General features: G+C 38.4%; 2 protein-coding genes across 3 annotated transcripts in view; both read right to left on the bottom strand.

Moving 5' to 3' along the window:
* Positions 1 to 22,684, bottom strand: part of MCTS1 (malignant T-cell-amplified sequence 1 homolog) — a 399,788-nt gene that overhangs the window by 67,613 nt on the left and 309,491 nt on the right. The window lies entirely within an intron of this gene.
* On the bottom strand, positions 12,444 to 14,802 carry LOC110827589 (uncharacterized). 2 transcript variants are annotated; one of them, XM_087353618.1, is made up of 2 exons: positions 13,253 to 14,802; positions 12,444 to 13,210 (listed from the first exon to the last, which is right to left on the bottom strand). In XM_087353618.1, the coding sequence occupies exons 1-2, from the start codon at positions 14,784 to 14,786 to the stop codon at positions 12,885 to 12,887; spliced, it is 1,860 nt and encodes a 619-aa protein (XP_087209744.1). In that variant the 5' UTR covers positions 14,787 to 14,802; the 3' UTR covers positions 12,444 to 12,884. The 2 variants fall into 2 exon arrangements, with proteins under 2 accessions (XP_087209744.1, XP_087209743.1); XM_087353617.1 differs by having other exon boundaries at positions 12,444 to 14,802.

Raw genomic sequence — 22,684 nt, 5'->3', positions numbered from 1 at the left:
AAGTATTAAAATATACAAGACTGTAATTATAGTTGTTTTATATGGATGTGAAACCTGGTGTCTGATTTAAAGGGGCTAGCATGGTCGTGTGTTGCTTCCAATCTACCTAGTTTCAACTACCGAATATCAAACTTAGCAAGACTGGAATCCCTGCTCAGTAGCTGGACGTCATTGTTACGAAACATGGTTCACATTGGTTAAACGACTCTGTTGATTAGATCACGTACTACCTTTATCCTTTATTTAATCACATTAATTCTAATAACCAATGTGATGGGTCCACGCACAGACATACAGAGGTGATGGTGCTACGAGTGCGTAATAAAACACTAGCCCAAATACAGGAGTGTATATAGACAGTGATGCAAATAGATTGATAATATTGTAATTCAAAAATTAAAAATAGTGACACTAAAAGTGATTAATTATGTTGAAAGCAGTTTCTTCCCATTATTTTTATTACTTAAAATGTTAATAATATAAATACTGCAAGAACGCATTTATGGAGTAATTTCCAAGCGATAATGTCCGAACGAAGTCGATAAGTCATGGCATTGTGCATCTATTTAGATTTTATGCAACTCCGTTCAGGTACAGAGCAAGCAAGCATGAAACAGTGATGCAAATTTTATAAATCGAAAGAAACGTGGTCGAAGACTGAGAGTGAAGAAAGGTCACCGACCTTTATGCTGTCCTCCTCAGACAGTCAATATATCAAGAGGGGAAAGACTTGAACCCTTCAAATATGATCTTGAAATGATAAAGGATGAGATGAAATTCTAGCTTCCTGAAACCTGTCATTCGTGTATTGGTCGTACGCTCCTGACTTCCTTACAGGAAATTCGAGAGTACTGGGCTCTGAAAAAAGCCAATATATATAATAACACGAGGTTTAAATCGATGGCGATACATCGGAAGCTTAAGCTGAAAACAGTGCAATCTTTCATAAGATATCTCAGATTTCATTTACTTGTTAGTGGCGTGCTACGGAGAGCGAAGATGGAACGGATACTAGGTCACGTAAAGGATGAATACGTCTAACGTTAAATGACTAATACTAATGCAGTAGGTAACATTAACTTATTTTTTCCAGAAGTGGAACTAATCTATTAAAATGGAAGTACATGTTACCTGCACTGAGACGATGGTACGTGGAAAATTAAGTATTCAAGCTGCCCGATTTAAGGCAGAATAAATATTTATTTAAGCTAAATTCCTTTTCATAAAAACTTGCAACACCGAATTTTAATCAAATATTATATATATACATGCACATACATATATACATATATGCACACACTCAGAATCTAACAGTGGCTGTAAATTGATAATGAAACAAATTAGCGACATGTTTCTCACCAGCATAAATTTACATTTATAGTTGTCAAATCCGCACAGGCATCATAACAAAGATTTTCGAAAAGCCACTGCGTCTTTCACAGATGCATACTATAACATCTGTAGAAAAATGTATAATCTACTGGCATGGACCTACCAAATGCCGCACTCTAGCTACAAAAATTCGCTAGATGTCAAAAGAAGACTATATATTGATTCTTGACGGAATACTTTTTAAGTTTCTGTCTTCTGCCACAAAGCAACGAATATTAATAACGAAGCTTAAGCACCGTACAACATGATTGGAAGTGATATCACTGGCTAGTTTTGTAAACATTCTATACGGATTAATAAAGCAAAAATAAAATCTAACGGGTTAGTAATGCTAACATCAAATGTCAAAGATGAATAAACCATAATCTTATTTCAATTAAGTAGAATAAAATTCACCATGATGAAACCAAATAGCCAATTTCCTACTAATTGTCCATTTATATATTCAATTACGTCGCAGTTCCACGTATCGTTTAAGTAATATAATTAATATTGTTGACTGCTACTTAGACCTTATCAGAAGCAATGGCGTACTATCAGCGGAAAACTACTGTAGATTATTAGCTACGGGGCATTAAACCAGCAATAAAAGTACTGGCGATAAAAGATCTATTATCTAGAAAGATTCATCATGTGGAGCCAAACAGGACAGAGAAAATTAGATAACGAGGCGATTCATAACTTGTGCTCTTCAAGAACAAGTGGCTTATTAAAGCCGGAACACTGAGGTGGGTGGGACTTGGGGCAGAACGAAACATAAATTGGGGCTACATGCAATTACGAATGGAAGGCAAGTTCGAGAAGGGGTCAAGAGGTCATGTGGGACACCCAGTAAGCCTATGTTGAGGCCGTGTCATAAGCTCAGGCGGTTACCGCTGAGGGACGGATTCACTCCCAGTGGGATTTTTGGTGGTCCTTAGTTTTTCCCTGTCAATATAATTCCACCGCTGTTCATGTGTCAACTGGGGGACAGACAAGTTACCTGTTACAGGCCAACATCCACAGAGACATACTCTAAACTAGAGTGCGCTTTTCCAAACTTGTCAAGTTAAAAGAAAGCGTAAGGATTCAGATCTATCTCGATTGCTCTTACATTCAATTGACACAAAGGACTGCTCTGGTAGCTGTTTGGGATAAGAGCGCTCCCGTGAGGGGATAAACACTAAAAGCATTAAGCAGAGAATGAATGTTCCATTGACGCAGCTGTTTCTCGTCTCATTATTTCCTCCACGCTCTACAAGGGACAGACAGAGCCAACTCGTCTTCCTCTCAGCCAGACTGGCATCAAAACAAACTAGTAATTAAACCAAATGCAGATCACTTAACGACTATAACCTGTTACTTCTGAAACAACGAGTAATTCAGTTGTCTGAGAATATTGTTTGTGAAAGAACAGGGCGAGAAGCGCTGATTGAATTCAACTGGCTCATGGTAAGTTTCTTTAGAGGGGTCCTGTGGCTATGGTAATAAAGCCTACAGGTTCCACAAAGGACGGGCATTTATTATAAATTTATTTTTTCTGAACTTAATCCATCGCGTTGAAAAGGTCTGGAAATGTCTCAACATTTACAAAGTATCAAAGGACGAATCTTCATTTGTCATTAGCTATAGAGCGAGACACCTGCTCTATTCGATCCAGTAGTCGCACTATTCGGGCAAATTGTTGTGTCCCTCCGTACCTGATGACAAGGCAAATCCATTCTTCGAGAAGCCGTCATTGTTAAAACTTTTCAAAAAACTTTCAACGGGTGATGAATTCAATTAAAAACAAAGAAACGAGTAAAAGTGTGATTTGAGGTTCTCACGGCAGCGAGTATGAAGATAATGCTTGCTACCACCACTATTAGACCTGACGATGCAGGCTGCAATCACCTCTGAAACGTCGGTGTACTTCTACCAGACTACACGGCGATACAACCCAGAAAACTGCCATCTTCATTTTTTGAGAACTATCCGGCTCTTATGGAGCCTGAAGGATTCATTACGATAGTCACAAGAAACCGCCACTGAAATATCGAGAACAAATTAAATTCAATCTGCAGCTTCACAACCTGTTTCTTCTGCAAACAACATTCTCAGACAAATAAATTACTCATTGTTTCAGTTTAGTGGCAGATTATAGTAATTAAGTCACATCCTTGGCACGAAAGAACTCATTCTGGACTCGTGATTATTTATAGAACACTTGTCTTCAGAACATGCATTGTGTTATTCAATGAAATGTCACAAAATCATTACAAGTTCTTGAGACGAAATTTACATTTTGATTTTCAAATTGATGTAAAACCCACGATCATATTTCTCTATTCTCTGACGCTATGAAACGTATTCAGCTGAAACAGAGTCAGTAAATCATTTAAAAACAATGCAACAGTTATTATATATCCGCTTTAAATTTACAACCCAAATATAAGTCAGATCAGATTATAGTTGGTTTCATATGCTAACGCGTCGTTACATAACCACTGAACGAAGAATAATGCAGGTAAACACGAGGAGTTACCTTAAAATAGGCTGCAACAGTTTTTATCCTGATCATATAAAAATTAGTTATGAATAGACTCATTATACCATTTAACACTAAGTGAGTAAGCAGTTTAGAAAACGTGATTAATACACTCTATGCTCTGAACGAGATATCTCGTTTTCTCTGTAACGCTGACGTGTGAAAACGGTTAGTTGTGGGATCTTCTGATAGTTTAGTGCAGATTAAAATTCGTCTTTAAACGAAGTAAGTCATGGAAGACAGCGAGTTATTTTTCAATAAATGTATAAATTATAACAGTAATTGTTTTAGAACAAGTTTCTTCCATTTCTTTCCTGTACTAAACTTTACTACGCAATAAAACACCTCATCTGCTTTTATCGCCCGCTCACATAAAACAGCTGCTATTTGTCCCTTCACGAGTATAAAAAACCAGGAGGCCGTGGTGGCGAGCCCAGCTGGAAGGACAACGAGCTATAGCTGTGAAACTGGCGGTTACCCTGTTTGATTAAACCGAACCCCCCGCTGCCCGCTGTATCTGTTGCAGCAGCTTCCACCACAGACCCGGGATATGAGATGTGGTCCGATGTGGGTGTTGTAAGCAGCTCGCTTCTGGTGGCCTCCAAAATTTCTTAATAAAGCATCAAGTGTATAATCCCCAAGCAATACGTACATCTCCTAAGAAAGGAGCAGAAATGGCGAGACCACAACATTCTTAATCCATAATTTGGTTTTAAATGAAACTTGATTTAAGTAAATAACAGATTCGTGACTTGGAAATTACGCGTGACAAAAACATGGTTAGGAAAAATATTTCAAATTTTGATAAAGTAACTACGGAAACCTAATTACAGTTTCGGTACAGCTTAATTCAGATTTAGAAAAGTTGACACACATTTTCAAACTATTTAACTAAAGAGGTTCTCATTCTTAAAGATAACTTGCCAAAAATTTATGGATATCTATTAGTATTGCTACTAACGTATTATAATTTGTTTCATATATTACTAAAAGTCGTCTTTAAAAATTGTACTTGCAATAAACACTCACTTTTCCTACCTCGTCTGCTAAAAATGTTGTCGTCCTAAGTGAATGGATTACTAAGTACTATAATACAAATACATTACAAGATTCATTTACAGAGAAATACTTAAATGAATGTAAAATTAAATGAAAATTAACGAATACAAGTGACACATAGTACATACAGCGCACCTAGAAAAGTTTTAGACAAATTACAGGGGCAAGCACGTAAAATATGAAAGAAAACTCGGGCATGAAAATTTCTGCCGGTAGATAGCTAGCTAGTGGCTTGAATCGGACAACTCAGCCCGTAAATTTGCGACGCACGACACGACTGGAATGTTCAGTGGGATATAATACCATGTTTAGCAACGGGGGAGAGGTGACGCCTGCTTTGAATCTAGAACGAACTTTCCTGTTTTGATAAAAAAACAACAGAAATCCAAGGGCACATGCGGGAAACATAGTGCAGAGAACGTAACGTTACGTAACGGATTAACTGAGAAATCAACTGACCAGTTACACAAATTTCGCTAACAATAGTGAGGCAGTCCCAGAGTTTATATTACCAAAATAATTTCCATAACAATTATGAGGATCGAATTTCGATCTTTGTACCGATAACCAGCCACTTTCTTACTGACCCCTTCTTGCTCATTTGTGATTGGTAAAATGTCGTTAAATAAGCCAAGAAACGAACACTGGTGTAAATGTGTACTACAATGAAACACACACAGTCTATTTTCAAATTCGTTCCTTATTATTTCGTGTACGCTGTAACTGGTGTAGTAGTGTTCATTTGTTGCGAAGCCATTAAAATTAAAGATACCACACTGTACAGACCTATAAGCAATCGTACTTTTATTTCGTAAAATATTTAACACAACTAAATGTGTTCTAAATAAAGGTTGAAGATCTCGACGAAGCCTTCATTTTATGTCGCGAAGAAATTTTTCTAATGAAACTGAATGAGCTCAATTTAAGCTTCATGTAAGACTACAAATTTTAGCGTCGACACCATTACCAAATTTAATTTAAATGCGTTCAGTGTTTTCCAGGATATTTGGCACTCGTACGAACGACGAGAAGACACGATTTCTCCCTCTATGCTTTCGTATCTGACTACATTTTTTGGATGTTAAAGTGATTTTGTTTTGAATAAAAGTTTACTTGGATATTATCCATCGTCTAGTAAATATAAAACGTAAAACGACGTTTCGGAGATGGGACTCTATCTCCGTCTTCAGGTTCCTACACAGTTGGGCCCACTAGATAGAGCAAATCCCTATCTCCGGACAAAGTAAAAAAGTGAAAGTCCCGGAATAAAAAGGCATTACCAAATTATCTAGTGGGCCCAACTGTGGAGGAACCTGAAGGCGGAGATAGAGTCCCATCTCCGAAACGTCGTTTTACGTTTTATATTTACTAGACGATGGATAATATCCAAGTAAATTTTTATTCAATTGACTCTTCACCATCGCCAAGAAGTTTTAGATTTGATTTTGTTTTCTTCGAATCTTGTTATTGTGTTTTTTCTGGTTCTTGGTAGGTGGGAGATCACATGTGGTGTGCAGGTAGTGGGATGCTCAGCCAACTGTCCGGCTAATAACGAAGACACTAATAAATCATGCTGGACATATTCAAGGAAGAAAATGAGAAATGAGTGAAGGTTGGGGGGGGGGCTTCCCATTTCCCGAGTAGGACAGACGAGATATAGATTTGTAGTCTAAGCCTTTATTTTTCCCTCTTGGTCAACACGCGATGCCTTCCTTAATTGCCACATGTGGGCGACTGTGAAGTTTTCTTTCAACACGTTTTGAGAACTCCGTTTCCTTAGTCACAATTAAATTATGAATTATGACAAATGTAGTTAGTAACACATGTTTTATTTTTGACCGGCGGGCAAAACTATAATTTTATACCAAAATATTCTTCGGTATTAACAAATCAACATTTAGAACTGTTAAAAATATTTTACCAATTACTTTTTAAAGTAAGCCTACCGACAATTGTAGCTGTATTTTATGGAATTTAAAGATGGAAAATAAAAGCTGGAAAGGCCTAGATGAAAATGTCAATACGTGTCAAAAGAAGTACCTGTTATAATACGATAAAGAATGATGATAGTAAAGAAGTGTTACTGGAGGAAAAATACATCCACAAAGCAATGGACAGATTTGCTATAGAAAAATGTTACGGTCATTGTCAAATTTGGCTTACAATTACTGTGAACATGAACGAAGAGAGGCCAGAATAGTGGCGTGTTACAGAAAGACACTGGTTAGTAAATGTAAATTTGAAAAAAAAATACAGCAGGCCTTTTATTAATTAGGTAACTAAATAATTAGTTCTGCACTGCTGTATTTTTCTTTTCGACTTTCGTCTCACAACATGTTTTATAAAAATATTTCTGTTCTCACATAAAAACCGACATGTAACAGAGGTAAAGACAAACTACATGGGGAAAATAGATTTTTGAAAGAAAAAAAAACAGTTGTTCTGTGGGACTGTGTTCACTGGCGCCCATCCTCTGTCTGTATCTCATTGCTCTGCTAGTTACTACGAGAAAATTTAGTCTCGTAATTTAAGTTCACCTCAACTTCGGTGAGATGGGGACACTCGCTTTCCAGCGCGGTAATATCTGCGGGTGTACTTCATTCTCAGGGGAATCCCCTAGAAGCACAGCTCTATGGACAGATGCTGGATTCTCGGGATTATCAGTATCAAGACTTTGTGAGATTTGAAACTTTCACGGCGAACGAATGCTACGAAATCTTCTCGGGCGATCAACCGTGTCAGTGATGATGGCAGGGACAGAGCGAGTCTTTGTAACTCAGCATTGACAAGGCTGATCGCCCGAGAGGATTTTGTGGAATTTAACAAGACTTGTCAGTCGTAGGATTGCAGTCTGGTTAATAGATAAAACCCTTGTCTTGTTTACTGGAAAGTTTCTCTTACTAAAGTGACGTCCCAGGTTTGAAATTCTTGCCGGAAATTAGCGATACCACAGAGGATTTTTAGGAATAATGTTCAGTAAAAGCCTAAATAACTAAATAATTAATGCAATTAGCCACTAAGCCAGTTATGTGGTGAGTCAATCAGTCATATAGTAACATATTTGTTTGGACAAGTATTCCCTTATTTATTCAGCAGAACCCTAAGACACGCAGAGTATCCATCAGTTAGCCGGTCAGCCAACTTGTCAGCAAGGAAACCAGCTAGACTGTAAACGAGTCAGTTATTTAACAAGTTAGATTATTAAATATTTACTTTCTTAATTAACAAGTCAGCTCGTTATTAAGTCAGATAATTGTACCGTCAATCTGTCAGTCTGTCATTTACCCGGTATATCGGAACGTTAAGCAGCGTCAACTGTTTATACATGCGTAATTTCAGTTCTCCTGTATATAAACTTTCCACTGTATTTAGTAAATCTATATTTATATAGATTTAACGCGTGTTAATCCTATTTAGAATCACTCAGATGCCTCAATTCAAAACCATTGCCAGTCAATGTAAATGCAATGCTATTATCCACGGAGATGGGTTCTGACGTACAGTGTTTCATTGCAGGAACACTTGAATAAAGTGAGGAACATCCCGGGATCCGCTCAGATGTGATACTGAACTGTGACTTTATCCAAACATTGTTTGTCTCTGTATAGTACAGTGGATACAAATATTTAAAACATATGAAATTCAAATTTTAAAACATTAACGTATAACAAGTCATATTGAATAAGAAATGAGAATAATACAATTGCAATTATTAATCTACGGCCTTGTTCTGTAAACCGCATGAGTAAAACTCACGGGACACCCCGTGGGATTATCGAATTTAGTACATCTTCCGAAATACAACTTCGAATAATAGCATGACATACTCTCTACTTCGACGAACTTATGGCTTCGTCTTGCTGTTTACAGCTTGGCACATGAACGTCTGTAAAACAAAATATAACAGCACAAACTCATATGCAGTTTCCTTTATAGTTATCGAAATAAATAATTATAACGCCTTCAATCGTGGCTCGAAATTAATCATAAATACAATCCGATACTGCACCAAGAACTGAAGATCACTACGACGTCATAAAAAATGCATTACACAAACTTCCTCATGCGCTATCTGTTGTAGATTAAGTATGGAAACTTCTGGACCACAGAATGTGGAATAGCTGAATTAAGCTTCGAGACGTAAGCAGTGCACTTGCTGTGTGAGATAATGGCCTGTATAAGTCTAAATTATTTAATACAATCAATATACATATATATATATTTGATTTTCTGTTGCTAATTTTCTGCAATGTACCGATACCTCTACATTTTAATTTCAAGGTTAAGTATTTGTTTTGTTCGTTGATTAACTAGGTGATTACTCATTGATTCCTCTGGTTAGTTTCTTTGTAGGCTTGTTACATTAAGAGGCTGGACACTTGTCCAAGGAATTTTTACTAAATGCCTAAATGGATTAATGAACCTTCCATGCGTATTGAGGCCAAGGTCGCTCAATGACTGTAGAACCAACACAAGAATAAGAATAAGTTATATTGAGAGTCCGTTAATTAATCAGCAGATTTCTTAACTTTATTTTTAAGAGAGTGGTTTACGTCACCTGTCATTTCTTTAGTTATTTTTTAACTTATCAGTTACGTAGTAAATTAAATACTTATAGAAAATTATTTATTAAAATATCTTTCACTTTATCTGTTGAATAGTAAGTTAATTAGTTTTATTTAAATAGTTACGCAAATTAAATATTTATCAAGCCAGTTTCTTTTGTCGCAGTAATGTTTAAATCTACAATTAAAATACCATTATTTCTGTATAAAATGCTAAATATATTCGAATTTAATACATTTTTTATGATAGTACGTAATAATTTAGTATGACCTAACATACTTTTATGAATGTGATCTACAGACCCCACTCTTACCTCCTTTTAATGGTAATGTAAGATATAATTTTCAAAGATATGTCGGATATGGAAAACATAAAATGCAAATATTTATCTGGTATGAATACATCGTAGTTTAAATATAAACTACCATCATACATACAGACCTCAGCTTTAATCTACTGTTATTGAAAATGTTAACGTTCATTACTGTGATATTATATTTCCATTTGAATCATCAGAGTCATTTCTTGTCGAGAAATTGACCGCCCACTGTTTCATCAAAGGAGTTATAGATTCTGCAACTTTTGTAGTGAAAAATGGGTCGTAACAAGAACAAAGATGATTTCATAATTGCTCGGGGTGTCAGAAACACAATGTTCTACTGAATTTCTCAGTCTTCAGAGTTGTGGCGCCGTGTAGAATGGCAGAAGTTTTCCAACGTCTCAGAAGTCCTTGCTGCCCCAATAGAGAGAGAGAGAGTATTTAACATAGTTAAAATAATAGTAAAACGGCCAATTAATCAACTAGCTAACTGAGCAACCAACATACACATAACACGACTGACTAATTAAGAAACCAATTTCTTCGTGAAAAGCTAATAGTTTTTCAGAAAGAATAACGTAATTATTAATTTTAAAATCATAATGTCGATACAGGAGAAGCCACGTTACTGTAGTTGTAAATTGTTACTTTGAGAAGACTGGTGACAGTTTCCGTATTCGTTCCAAATTAATCACCCTTGTCATTCGACGCTAAAAAATCTGCGGTTCAATCAGCGTCTTTAAATATCCTCTAAAGCAATCTTCACAGAGTTTAGACTCACTGCCGCTAATCTAACCTGACAATGAATGCCATAGTGGGGCTTCCTATAATACGACCAGGCTTCATAAGGAAGCCATCCGAGTCAATGATCAGCCGGTTTAATCAGTTACTTCCTTTTGTTTGGAAATCCATATTAGGTGGTTCTTTGAAGTATTACATGCTTAAGCTATCAGATACTGAAACTCAGACTACTAGTTACTATACGTGAACCCAGTACATTACGAAATAACGAAGTATGGCTGGTCTTACGTTGAAAACAGATTGACGATGTCATGGGAAGTGACGTTGAAGACTAGAAAGCAACTATATTTTAGAATAGGTTCTCTGATCGAATCCTCAGATTGAGGCGACAGAGTTGTTCTTAAGAGAATAAGCGGGAGAATTACTATGTAACTCACGTTTACAGATTATTCTATTGTCCAGTTTTAATGGGGGCCAAATGGAGGAGTTATTTCAGGGTCGAGTCCGACGATACAAAACCAGCATTAACCACCATTAAGCAGCAACACACACCTCGTATAATCACTTTTAACAAAGATTAGAAATACTTACATCTTCTCACATTATCATCATTTCGCCTACTCACAAATAAATATCTGCAAAATATGAACAACACTAATGACGTGTGTAAACTTATAAACACCACGTTATAAAAATATATCGTTCTTGTAGCTTCAAAGAGTTCGGCGAGCTACAACGTTCTAGAAATGGTCTCATAAATTATTTGAATATTAACCTCACGTCGAGTCTAGTCTTGTGTAATTATACGCCCATCCGACATAATTAAGACACATTACTTATACTCGACGCGTGTCTTGTTCTATGATGAAGTTCTCTGTGTTTTTGCCACACGAAAATTATCACTTTGTTACTTCTCGTCCCACGGAGATCCCTTTATCTCAAGTTCACGGAATAAAATGAACAAATTCAGACGGGTTAATTTGTAATAAGAAAATAAGGTCAAATAAAAGGGAACAGGAGCCCACAAACACCAGACAGGAAGCACTAGAAAATTAAAATTAAATCTGTTCAATAAAACACTGTCAAGTTCTCTCCCCTCCAACCGAGATATTAAGATAGCAATATGAGTGCACCGACACGAAATAAACCATTCAAGGCGAACAGATTCTGCCACGACCACTGCATCTATTAAGTGTCTAACAGAGCACTGTTACCAGCTCTCCTGTTTTCTGAATAGGACTTCAAGTTCTGGGAGACGAGTGTGAGGATGACTGTCTTCTGGGTCTGCAGCGCTGTGTAGTTTCGTGTATGATTACCGACGTTTCAGAGGCATATGCTACCTTCATAATCAAGTCGATCGCTCTGAGCTGGGTTTTTGAAATAGCCTCTACAAGGAAGTTTCTTATTTCTAGGCAAAGTAAACCAAATTCAGAATATTAACTGGACTCCGTTCAGTTGTTATGGACGAACGGACAGTAATATTCCTCTCTATTTGCACTCATGTTGTGTTCTTCGAATATAACACGAATAATGAAGCATATTTTTAATCACTATCGAAAATCACGAAACATGAAGCCACGACCGAATTTAACGTTAATTAATGACGCTCTTTCAAATACACAGAATAGTTCTACGTAACAAAACAAATCTGGAGAGACAACACTACACTAATTTTAATCTCCCTACTTCTTTTAAATTTCATAAAAACGCTGAATGAGATTGCGATAGGTCCAACATTGGTATTTATTGATGACATTCGTAGATATTCATTTATAACCATAACAAGTACGACCAATATAAATCCAGTTCGTATATAGAATCATTTCTTTCACAGCTACTGCGTTCAATTATCACCACAACTAATATTTGAATCTGTAGTTATATTCTGAGCTTTAAGCTTTTAAGAACAATAATTCATCATTCACACTTGCAACAGAGAACATTGTACTACAAATATAAACCTTGCTAAGCATTCATAATTTCATTTCATGACGTTTTTGGTTAAAGTGTAACATTGTATAGAAACAGTAAAATCAATTCAAGACATTAGAACTACAAACTCTACAGTAATATTGATTTAAATGATAGCCCAAATTTGACATTGTTAGTCAACACATACCTGATATACGCATAATATTTTAAATTTTACAATAAAAATTAACGAAAAACAAATAGAACGGTACAACACGTTTTGAGATCAAACCTCGATGGTTTAAACAAAAAATTAAACATTACATAATACCCAAAAAAGTCCACTGGAACTAAAGCAACAAGTAACATAGTACGTTCTCATAATATTTACTACCAGTGACCACCATAACTGCTAACCCAATGATGGTCGTGTCCACCACCTCCGTGACCACCTCCGTGACCACCTCCGTGACCACCTCCTCCATGTCCACCTCCCCCATGTCCATGCCAACTTCCGCCATGACCGCCGCCCCCGTGGCCACCTCCTCCATGACCGCCATGGCCTCCGCCTCCGTGTCCTCCGCCTCCATAATCCCCACCCCCGTGGCCACCTCCTCCGTGTCCACCATGTCCTCCACCCCCGTGACCACCTCCGTGTCCACCTCCGTGACCACCTCCGTGTCCACCGTCACCATGTCCTCCACCCCCGTGACCACCTCCGTGTCCACCGTCACCATGTCCTCCACCCCCGTGACCACCTCCGTGTCCGCCACCGTGTCCTCCGCCTCCATAACCCCCACCCCCGTGGCCACCTCCTCCATGACCGCCATGGCCTCCGCCTCCGTGTCCTCCGCCTCCATAACCCCCACCCCCGTGACCACCTCCTCCGTGTCCTCCTCCATGTCCGCCTCCGTGTCCACCTCCGTGTCCACCGTCACCATGTCCTCCACCCCCGTGACCACCTCCGTGTCCGCCACCGTGTCCTCCGCCTCCATAACCCCCACCCCCGTGACCACCTCCTCCGTGTCCTCCTCCGTGTCCGCCTCCGTGTCCACCGCCACCGTGTCCACCGCCACCGTGTCCACCTCCGTGTCCACCGTCACCATGTCCTCCACCCCCGTGACCACCTCCGTGTCCGCCACCGTGTCCTCCGCCTCCATAACCCCCACCCCCGTGACCACCTCCTCCGTGTCCGCCTCCGTGACCACCTCCGTGTCCTCCGTGTCCGCCTCCGTGTCCGCCTCCGTGTCCTCCACCTCCGTGTCCGCCGCCCCCGTGTCCGCCTCCGTGCCCACCGCCACCGTGTCCTCCACCTCCGTGTCCACCGCCTCCACCACCTCCATGACCACCGCCACCGCCTCCGCCGCTGCTGTAGCCATGGCTGGACCCACCAGAGGAGCCGCCTTTGCTGCCGTGCTCCCCATGGTGGCCATAGTGACTATCGTGTCCATGTGATCCTTTGTAACCTTTATGATCATCGTGGTAGTGTCCCTTTGCGTGATGACCCTTCTTTCCGTGGTGATCGGCATGGTACCCAGACTTGTGATGTCCTCCCTTATGATGACCTCCTCCCTTCTTTTCGTGGTGGCTCTCGTGACCTCCGTGCTTGCTGTGGTGACCTCCCTCGTGGTGCTCATCGTGAAACTCGTGATTCTTCTTGTATTCGTCCTTCTTGTGCACTTCATGATGTCCCTTTGTGCTATGTCCTTTCTTGTGACCACCACCCTCACCGTACTTTGATCCTTTCTCGCCCTTTTCACCGTGATGGTGCTCACCATAGTAACCTCCTCCTTCATGGTGGCCCTTCTTGTGTCCTCCGTGATCACTGTAATGACCACTGTGTCCTTCTTTGTCATGATGCCCTTTTTCACCCTTTTCATAATCATGATGTCCCTTGTAGCCTTTATCACCTTTACTGCCGTGGCCTGAATGGTGCCCAGAGTGGTGGGAATCCCCGCCTCCACTCTCATGATGACCGCCGCCACCTCCTCCATGTCCACCACCCCCGTGACCACCGCCACCTCCTCCATGTCCACCACCGTGTCCGTGACCACCTCCACCATGCCCTCCACCATGACCTCCGCCATGGTATCCTGATGCCGAAGTCAGGAGATCGGTGGGTGATAGTAACTGTTTTTGGTAACTTGAAGTTCCACTAATCACTGACTTGCTATTTTCCTCGATCAGGTCTTTGGATATTCCAACCACTGTCGGTTGGAGGGCAGCAGTGGACTCCAAGAGCCACACCGCCCACAGTAGATAGCAGGCCCATGCCTGCCACACTCGTCTCATTCCTTAGGACGCTGCTCGACCTCAATGTTCCAGATGCACTGACTGGTTAGCGCCCGTGCTGTATTTATATGTCAGGTCAGAAATAGTATTTCTTGCAGATGATCAATCTGGGGAAAATGCACTTTCATACGCGATTTTACAAGCGTTACAAATGTAGTCTGTTGTTTCCGCCTATTCGGTTAACATCGCACGAGAACCATTCACCAACTTGCTTCAGTTTCCCCTCACACGGCTCAATTACATCATCATACTAATAGTGTAACTTACCAGTAAGCATCTGTTTCACGCTTTCAAATCAAATCCATTTATTGTGTCTAAAATCCCATTCTCCCATCTCTACCTGCCACGGTCCACCGCTCAATATATAACTTATGATCTAAGGTAAGGAGTCCTGAAAATCACATTTCACACCATCGTTTCCTTATTGATCAAGAAATTAATATTATTCTTCAGAATGTTTCTGTCTAAGTATATTGTTAGCCCCACTGATGATGGATACGGTTATTTTTAACTTTCTTAGACTGTGTGTGCGGAGCCCAATCGTTCAACATCGTTGGCAGTCAGACTCCTCATTTAAAGATAAATATCTATGTAACTGGTACGGAGCCATGAAATACCATACGATAAAAAGTGCAAGCCAATATAACCGCAAACTGAATCAAATTAAGGAGCTTGTGGCTGGGACTAATAAAAGGCAGCAACATCAGAAATGTGGCGAAGTTGACAGAAATTTGACCACGATAAATGCCGCAGATATAAGATGAGTTCTGCTGTAAGAGAGTTTAGATCTTACGTGTACGTAAAGTGGAGCTAGTATTTCCTACAGCTATGAAGATCATCTTATCTCACCCAGGTTAATTTAGAGGCAACGTGCCGGCCTCTTCAGGATATTCCTGGTTTAAATCTGTGTTAATTTAGCGGATATCATCATTAAGACTATTCGTATTTTTTCTCAGCCTCTGGAATTTGTGTCAATCACTCTGTATAGATTCTAGAGAAGAAACAGAAAATGTCCGTAACATCTCCGGGTGGGATAAAGAATATTCAATTCAGTTAATCTGAATTTAGTCCACTTATATGTACAAGTTAGTGTGAACAAGGTCACCATTAAACACTAGGTTAATGGAATATTAAGTATATTTACAATTATTAATAATCTTATAGGAAAATAAGAACAATATTTCGATTGAACTTGGTCGTAGATAAGAAAACAATATACAAGGTATCTTAAAGAAATACAATGTGAAATTGTAAACTAGTGATGGATCTTGTAAACACGGTAATGCCCATTCTATTTTATATGAGAAGGGGTGGTTTCTTGACTAGCTGAGGGACTGTTTCTCAAAGACCCTGTTTAATGGACTTACTGAGAGTATATATACGTATATGCACGTAAGTAAAATCTATAGGGATGTTGTGATATGTAACTGTGAAGGACCCTACCGAATACAATGATATTCTTGAAGAACGTAAATCCACATTAATCTCGATAAATATTTTATACCATTAATGGAGAATATTTTATCTATTCTGAGATCACAAGCCTGTATTCTAAAATTCAACTCTTTAGTGCAAAACGGAGATATGTGATTTTGGTTTTGGTTTTTTGTTTGTTTCTTTGTTTGTTTGTATTTCTCCAGGAGGGACGAAGCGTGTTCTATGGAGTACGTTTATTTTTATTACATCAACAAGCATACATAGACAATTTTAAGAGAATTGCGTTGGTTTATGTTTATTTATTTAAGGTGTAAAGGGTAATATTATTATAGAGATATCTCTGTTTTTTTACCAAAATAGAAAAAAGTCTCTTTCTTTAAAATATATTTATCCAAGTACACACACGATGCTTCATCATGTAATTGTGCAATGCGTCTTTTATTGCACGCTTGTCTCGTAAGACATGCAAGTGTAACTTAAAATGAAAAAAAGGTTGACTAAGATTCATAACATCAAAAATTGATCAATGCACTCGAGTGGACCCGGGTTCAAGTCTCGGTCCGGAGATCGACCATCCCGACTGAGATATTTCGGGGATTTCTTCAGTTCCTCCAGGAAAATTCCAATGTAGTGCCTCAAATTAGGTCATGGTCGCTTCCTTTCATATGTTTTCCAATTCATTAATCGTCCGACGCTACAGAGATACCGAATCACACGGATAAAGGAGGCAGTTATGGTCTTCTGAAAAGTCCGTCGGTATCTACCAGATTAAACGCTACGCCATCCCAAAAGACTACAATTTTCAGGTAATAAAATATACGACATCGTAATAACTAACTGTATGAAGACGGGAGTAGAGCCAACTCCTGGAAGACGACCGACAATGGACAGTATCCAACATAGTATTTTTATTAAGGTCTTAAGTTGTCAATTATTACAGCGTAACGAGCATAAAATATTTAATACGCTCATGAGAACTGACAATTTTTCTCGACAAGAAGAAATAAGTGGAACACAAATCAGGATAATTTAATTTCATCAGGCCAGTTCTTACTGAGCTAATCTGCTCATGATGTCAGTCATGAACTTCAGTACCTGAGACATTTACCCACTGAGAGTACAAAATGTGGTGTGATAAAATCTTTTCTTTGTTAGTGGCTGCAACTTTTGTGAATCTGTTCGATATTTATTGAAGTACAGCTGTCTTTAAATGAGTTCAGAACTTCAATTAAAGCCAGTTGATGTCGTCGAAAATTAAACTGAATTCAATCTGATTTCCGTACATTTCAATTGTCATTAACAGAAGTAGAATTATAATTACGATCAGTTCGTCCAGAGCGCACCGACAGACGGACAGGGTTAAATTTAATATAATATGTGGAAAAAATCATATAATTATGGACTGACTAAATATAAATCACTTTAATTTGTATTCCTTTTATTCTAAATTTAGGGACAAAATGTTGAGATGTATTACAGAAATAAGAATTCACAGGTAAGTTAAGGTTAAAAGGTAGCTCGATGTCACACACAACTGTTCATTTTAATGTAAATATGAACTGCGCAGTCGCGATTGGGCGCATATTACGAGGTTAAACTGCCAGGCGCCTTCTAGTCACGACATGCGGTTCTCTTGGGAATACACAAAGACAGCCTAACAATCGATATAATTCACTTTCAATGTAGCAGAGTGAGTGGTTGTCACACTTTCAACACTAAAACGGGATATTTCGGTTGTTTTACACGCCGTCCAACGCTTAGAGCAATGAGTGTGTTGCAGGAATAAATAAAATTATATATAAGGCAAAAGACTTCTCCTTATAAAACATGACTATTGTTTAACTGGCCAAGAAATTTTCGGATTTTAAACAGCCAGAATGTTCACCATCATTCACACAAAATACAGCTATTAGACCCTATAATGTGAAGCTGGCAAATTCAGTCTACAAGCTTGTGTCGTATTAGGTACAGTTTCATTCATGCGTAGGTCTCACAAATGTCTCTTCCTTTTTGTGGTTCCCTGACTAAAAATATATATGGATTTTTAATTAATTCTGTCCTCTCAAGATCTGCTGCTGATCAAATCCTTGGTTACACAATTTAAATAAAGGACCACTCTGAGTTTTACAAAATGTAAATTAGGCCTGTATGTCAGAAGATACGTCTCACGTAGTTTTGTGTAATTTTATAGGAGATATTTTTTCTGATCGCCGTGTATTTTTATCGGATTAGAACAAAAATCCGCAGAATTAATTAAAATGTGTGTTTGAGTGGGCGGGTGGAAACCGAAATTAAAATCCTGTAGACTTTTCATTCCTGCACGACCACTTTCAATAGCAGGCGTTACGTAGCATGAAATAAGCTATGAAGATGAACATATACGATATGATGAGCTGAAAAAGGGATTCGGAAGGAGACGGTTGTGTGGTACGTTTGCCTGAGGAACACGTAACACTTGTAAGCTAGAACGAGCCCACTGTATCATTCTGTTGATCTCTTTTGTTCATGTAATTTTGTTGTGTTATTTACGACATGGCAGTGACTCCATTGTGCAACGGTAGAAAGTGGACAGATCGCGCGTGCTACGTTCGAGGGGTTATGAGGAAGTAAATTATGTCCCCTGTAACAAGTTCGGTGTCATGTGAAGTTATACAGGTAAATACCGATCACTTTCTCTTCTAACATCCGGAATTATTTCTTTATCGCAGTGGGACAGCAGAGAATTTTCAGATCACGTTCTCTGAAAAGGTGTTGTAATGTAACGTCTGATGATGGATGCAGCAAGAACCTCTACTTTTAACAGATATATAGATTAAACCCTTACCCAGTAATATGTGAGACGTGAGTGGATATGAGAGGAGAAAATAAACTTGTTATGAATAAAAGTGTTTTGTTGTGTTACAGAAATGGAACAGTTCAAAGGCGTACTGTGATATTAAGACTGAATTCTATTCGATTATGCGTCTTTTACTGGAATTTTGTGTTAATCTGTTCTTTAAAGAGATATCTGTACATAAATGTACTACACAAAGCAACATGCGTCCGAAGTATATATTAATAATATTAAAAAAATGCAAGAGAATGCGTTTCACGCAGAAATAATACTGTAGCGATACAGTCTAAACTGAAATTTATATACAGTATTTACTGTAGATAACCGATATCACATTACCATAAAATATGCTGAGTAACTTCGGAGGAAAATCACGCGTACGGAAGAACAAAGCGTCAGACCCGGAGACTCCGTTGTGAGAACAAGAAATTGGTGTTTAACAAAGCTTGTTTCTTGTTTACAACAGGCAATTAGATTAAAGTGTCCAGTCAAGTAGAATGTGAAATTATTTGCAGATTCAGGCATTGTTTTGAACGTTCCAACAAAATAATCTTGTTTTTCATAACATCACGTGGCCTGACAACCGCTGGTGTGTAACTCCACTCCGTCTCCATAAGTCGAGATTTTTCGTTCATTGTGCAGGTAAGAAAGTAGAAACAGAAAAATAAATTAAGAACTTTAGAAGAAAATAATAAAAGGAACAAATACAAAACGAAAAAGGAAAAGTAGAAAAACACAAAAGGAAGAAATAACAGAGAACGTTACTATCACATCAATTTATAATTTGATGAATCGTTAAGTATCTGTAAGGAAACCACTGCAGCCCATTTTAATGTTGTATAATATTCAAGCGCTTAATTGGAGTGAAGATAAATATTGCAGCAACTAGGTTCTCCTAAGGCGTCGTCAGACAGCCGTCGTTGCATCGTCATTGGGACATCCGACAATTCTACTACCCACATCAGTTGTACTGATGGATGATACCACATATAAAACAATAATTTAAGTCATTCTGATTTTATACTTATTGGATTTGTATTTTAATTCGCTAACACCTGTGTATATTAGAACTGTATTTTTACAGCCTACAGCAGTATTATTTACAAAAGTATTAATTTACGTAATTATGAATATATTGTACTTTTCTAATTAAAATTAATTGGAAGTTAAATTCACTGTAAAAATAATTATAATACATCAAAAATTTAAGTTAAATAAATAATAATCATTATTAAATAAATCGCACGTGACTGAAATTACGTCATTATTTAATGTGTTGTAGGCGCAAAAGACACTTGTTCATTGGGAATATCATTGTTGTTATTTAGCTAATTGAGATGATATGCAAATATGAGAAAGCTGGTACATTTCTTGTGTTGAATTACCATTTTATTTACTTAGTGTAAAGAAACAAGCTCACTGTAGCTTCCTACTTATGGTGGATGTTTTAAGATAAAATCGAGTCAATGTAACTTCAGCGTGATAACCAAAATCAAATTAGGGTGACAGATGTTTGTGTAGACCTCTAAAGACAAATTTAATCAAAACCCGTTGAGCATTTGGTGTGATAAACCGCAGAAAATTAGTAAGAACAAAGTCAATATATTTCACACCGCACACGAAAATGTCTGCCACCTTGACGGCATTAGTAGGTATCTGAACCAATTAAATGATTAGGTAGTCGTGCAGAAAGAGATGGACGACACAAGCAGAACAAACAAGAGAGAAAAAGTTATTAATATTGTCTGCGTCGTATTTATAAGGGGGAGTTAACGTGAGACACCGTGCATCCTCTTCTTAGTAAATATCATTCTCTCATTCGACTCTATATAGTCTGAGCTAATGAACAGCGTCGTTAAATAAACTATAGATAGATAAGTAATTATACTCAGTACTACCGTCCAAAATAAACATTTCTCTGTTGTGCTCTGTATGAACGGTGTGCGTCAGATTAAATGGAGCTAATGTCATAAAGGAAATGTTATTTGATTGGTGAATGCGTGTTCTGCCGTTCCGTTGCATAAACCACGCCGTGACGAGTGAAAACCCCTACTACAGAGTGCAAACGCCAAGTAAACTGACGCGGACTGTATATTAATGCGTCATGAAACGTCATAAAAGATAAATTTCTATTAGGCGTGGAGAGGGTGATAATACTAATCTAAGACTGATAAGAGCAGTGATAACGCATTGATAGGCTGTGGGCAGATAACAGGGTTTTTTACTCTAGACTGGCGCATGGAGTCGGACGCACTACCCATTTTCTGTGTCCGAGTCCTTGTGATTCTTCTCAAGCGATCATTGCCTCCCCATCTACATCCTGCAGGTACTAACATGACGGGATTTTTGTAACGTCTCTCATTCTGACCAGGCTAATGCCAGGTCAGTTTCTCGAAATAGGCCACGGCCGCCTTTTTCCAAATCATCACCTGATCATCGTTTCTTATCATAAATACTAACAGAATTAAACGCTGTACACACCCTTCAGTTTACACGCAGAGGTTAAATACATTGTAATCACTCATGTATTCAGTTGTGCTTGGGCACATGAGCAATTTTAGCTTTATATTTTACTTCAAGGACTGAACTGGACTGGTGTGGTTCAACATAAATATTAATGACTTTCTGTAAAAACGCGTTTCTTCTAACATACTAAGTAACGAACTAACACATCAACCCACCAAATACATTCCTTCCTGAGAAACTGTTCGCATATTTAACTCATCAACAAATTCCCCGCTTTGAATGGAACCCGAACGTTCATTGGCGTGTTCACAATAGCCTTCCACAATACAATACCCGGAATCAGATGAATCCAATCCACACTACCTATTCTATTTCACTAAGACCCATTTTAATAATATCCCCCATCTACGCCTAAGTCTTCTGAATGTTATAGCTACGCATTTATTATCTTCCCCATTGAGCGCTACATGCAGTACTCATGACATATTTGTCCTGTTCATCCTAATGACACGATTATTTAATCAATCAATAAAATAACTATCAACTAGCCGACTAATGCCCTGTGCAATAGAATAATTAGTCATTATGAAATCAGGTCTAAATTTTATTTGAGAGAAAGGAAACAGCGTATAATGTTTTGCAGATGTAAACATCTGTAAATAGGTAATGCTTGGCAGGTGAACTGTACAACTTGAAAATTTTTTGAACATTACCGGAGTCGTGCTTCACGTTACGGACAGATTCTAATTTTCATGCATTCAGCTGTTTTTACTTTTAAACTTGCATAATGCCAATTTTTGCACGTTACAGTAAAGCGCTGTATTTCTTAGCTCGAAGAGAAAGTCTGCCGAAATAATAGAAAGGATCGGACGTTTTGCACGTTCCCGTCATGAACCAGCAGTGTCATTGTCTCTAAGCCTGACTCCTGATGACCAACTGTTATCATTTCTTAAGCATACTACCACATATTAAAACACTGCATCTTCTCGCTTTGAGACGTGGTTGTTTGCGTCGTTTGATGTCCATCACTGGATTATATTATCATCTGAGTTGCGACACCGTGTAGTCATGTAGGTGATTACTTACTGTCTTTATCTTCAGTGTGTAAGTTACATTATAGTGCCGCAACTCAGAAGAATGCAATCTAAAATTTTACTTCTGC

This window comes from Zootermopsis nevadensis, unplaced genomic scaffold (genome assembly GCF_977971745.1).
Source record: "Zootermopsis nevadensis isolate Lab colony 2312 unplaced genomic scaffold, Znev_1.0 Znev_ptg000022l, whole genome shotgun sequence".
NCBI classification, from domain to species: Eukaryota; Metazoa; Arthropoda; class Insecta; order Blattodea; family Termopsidae; genus Zootermopsis; species Zootermopsis nevadensis.
The sequence above is the reverse complement of the archived record's forward strand: the minus strand, read 5'-3'. Positions and strand labels throughout refer to the sequence as shown.

What these genes read in the sequence shown, in the direction of transcription:
- LOC110827589 (XM_087353617.1), bottom strand. Translation starts at nt 14,786, where the DNA reads ATGAGACGAGTGTGGCAGGCATGGGCCTGCTATCTACTGTGGGCGGTG.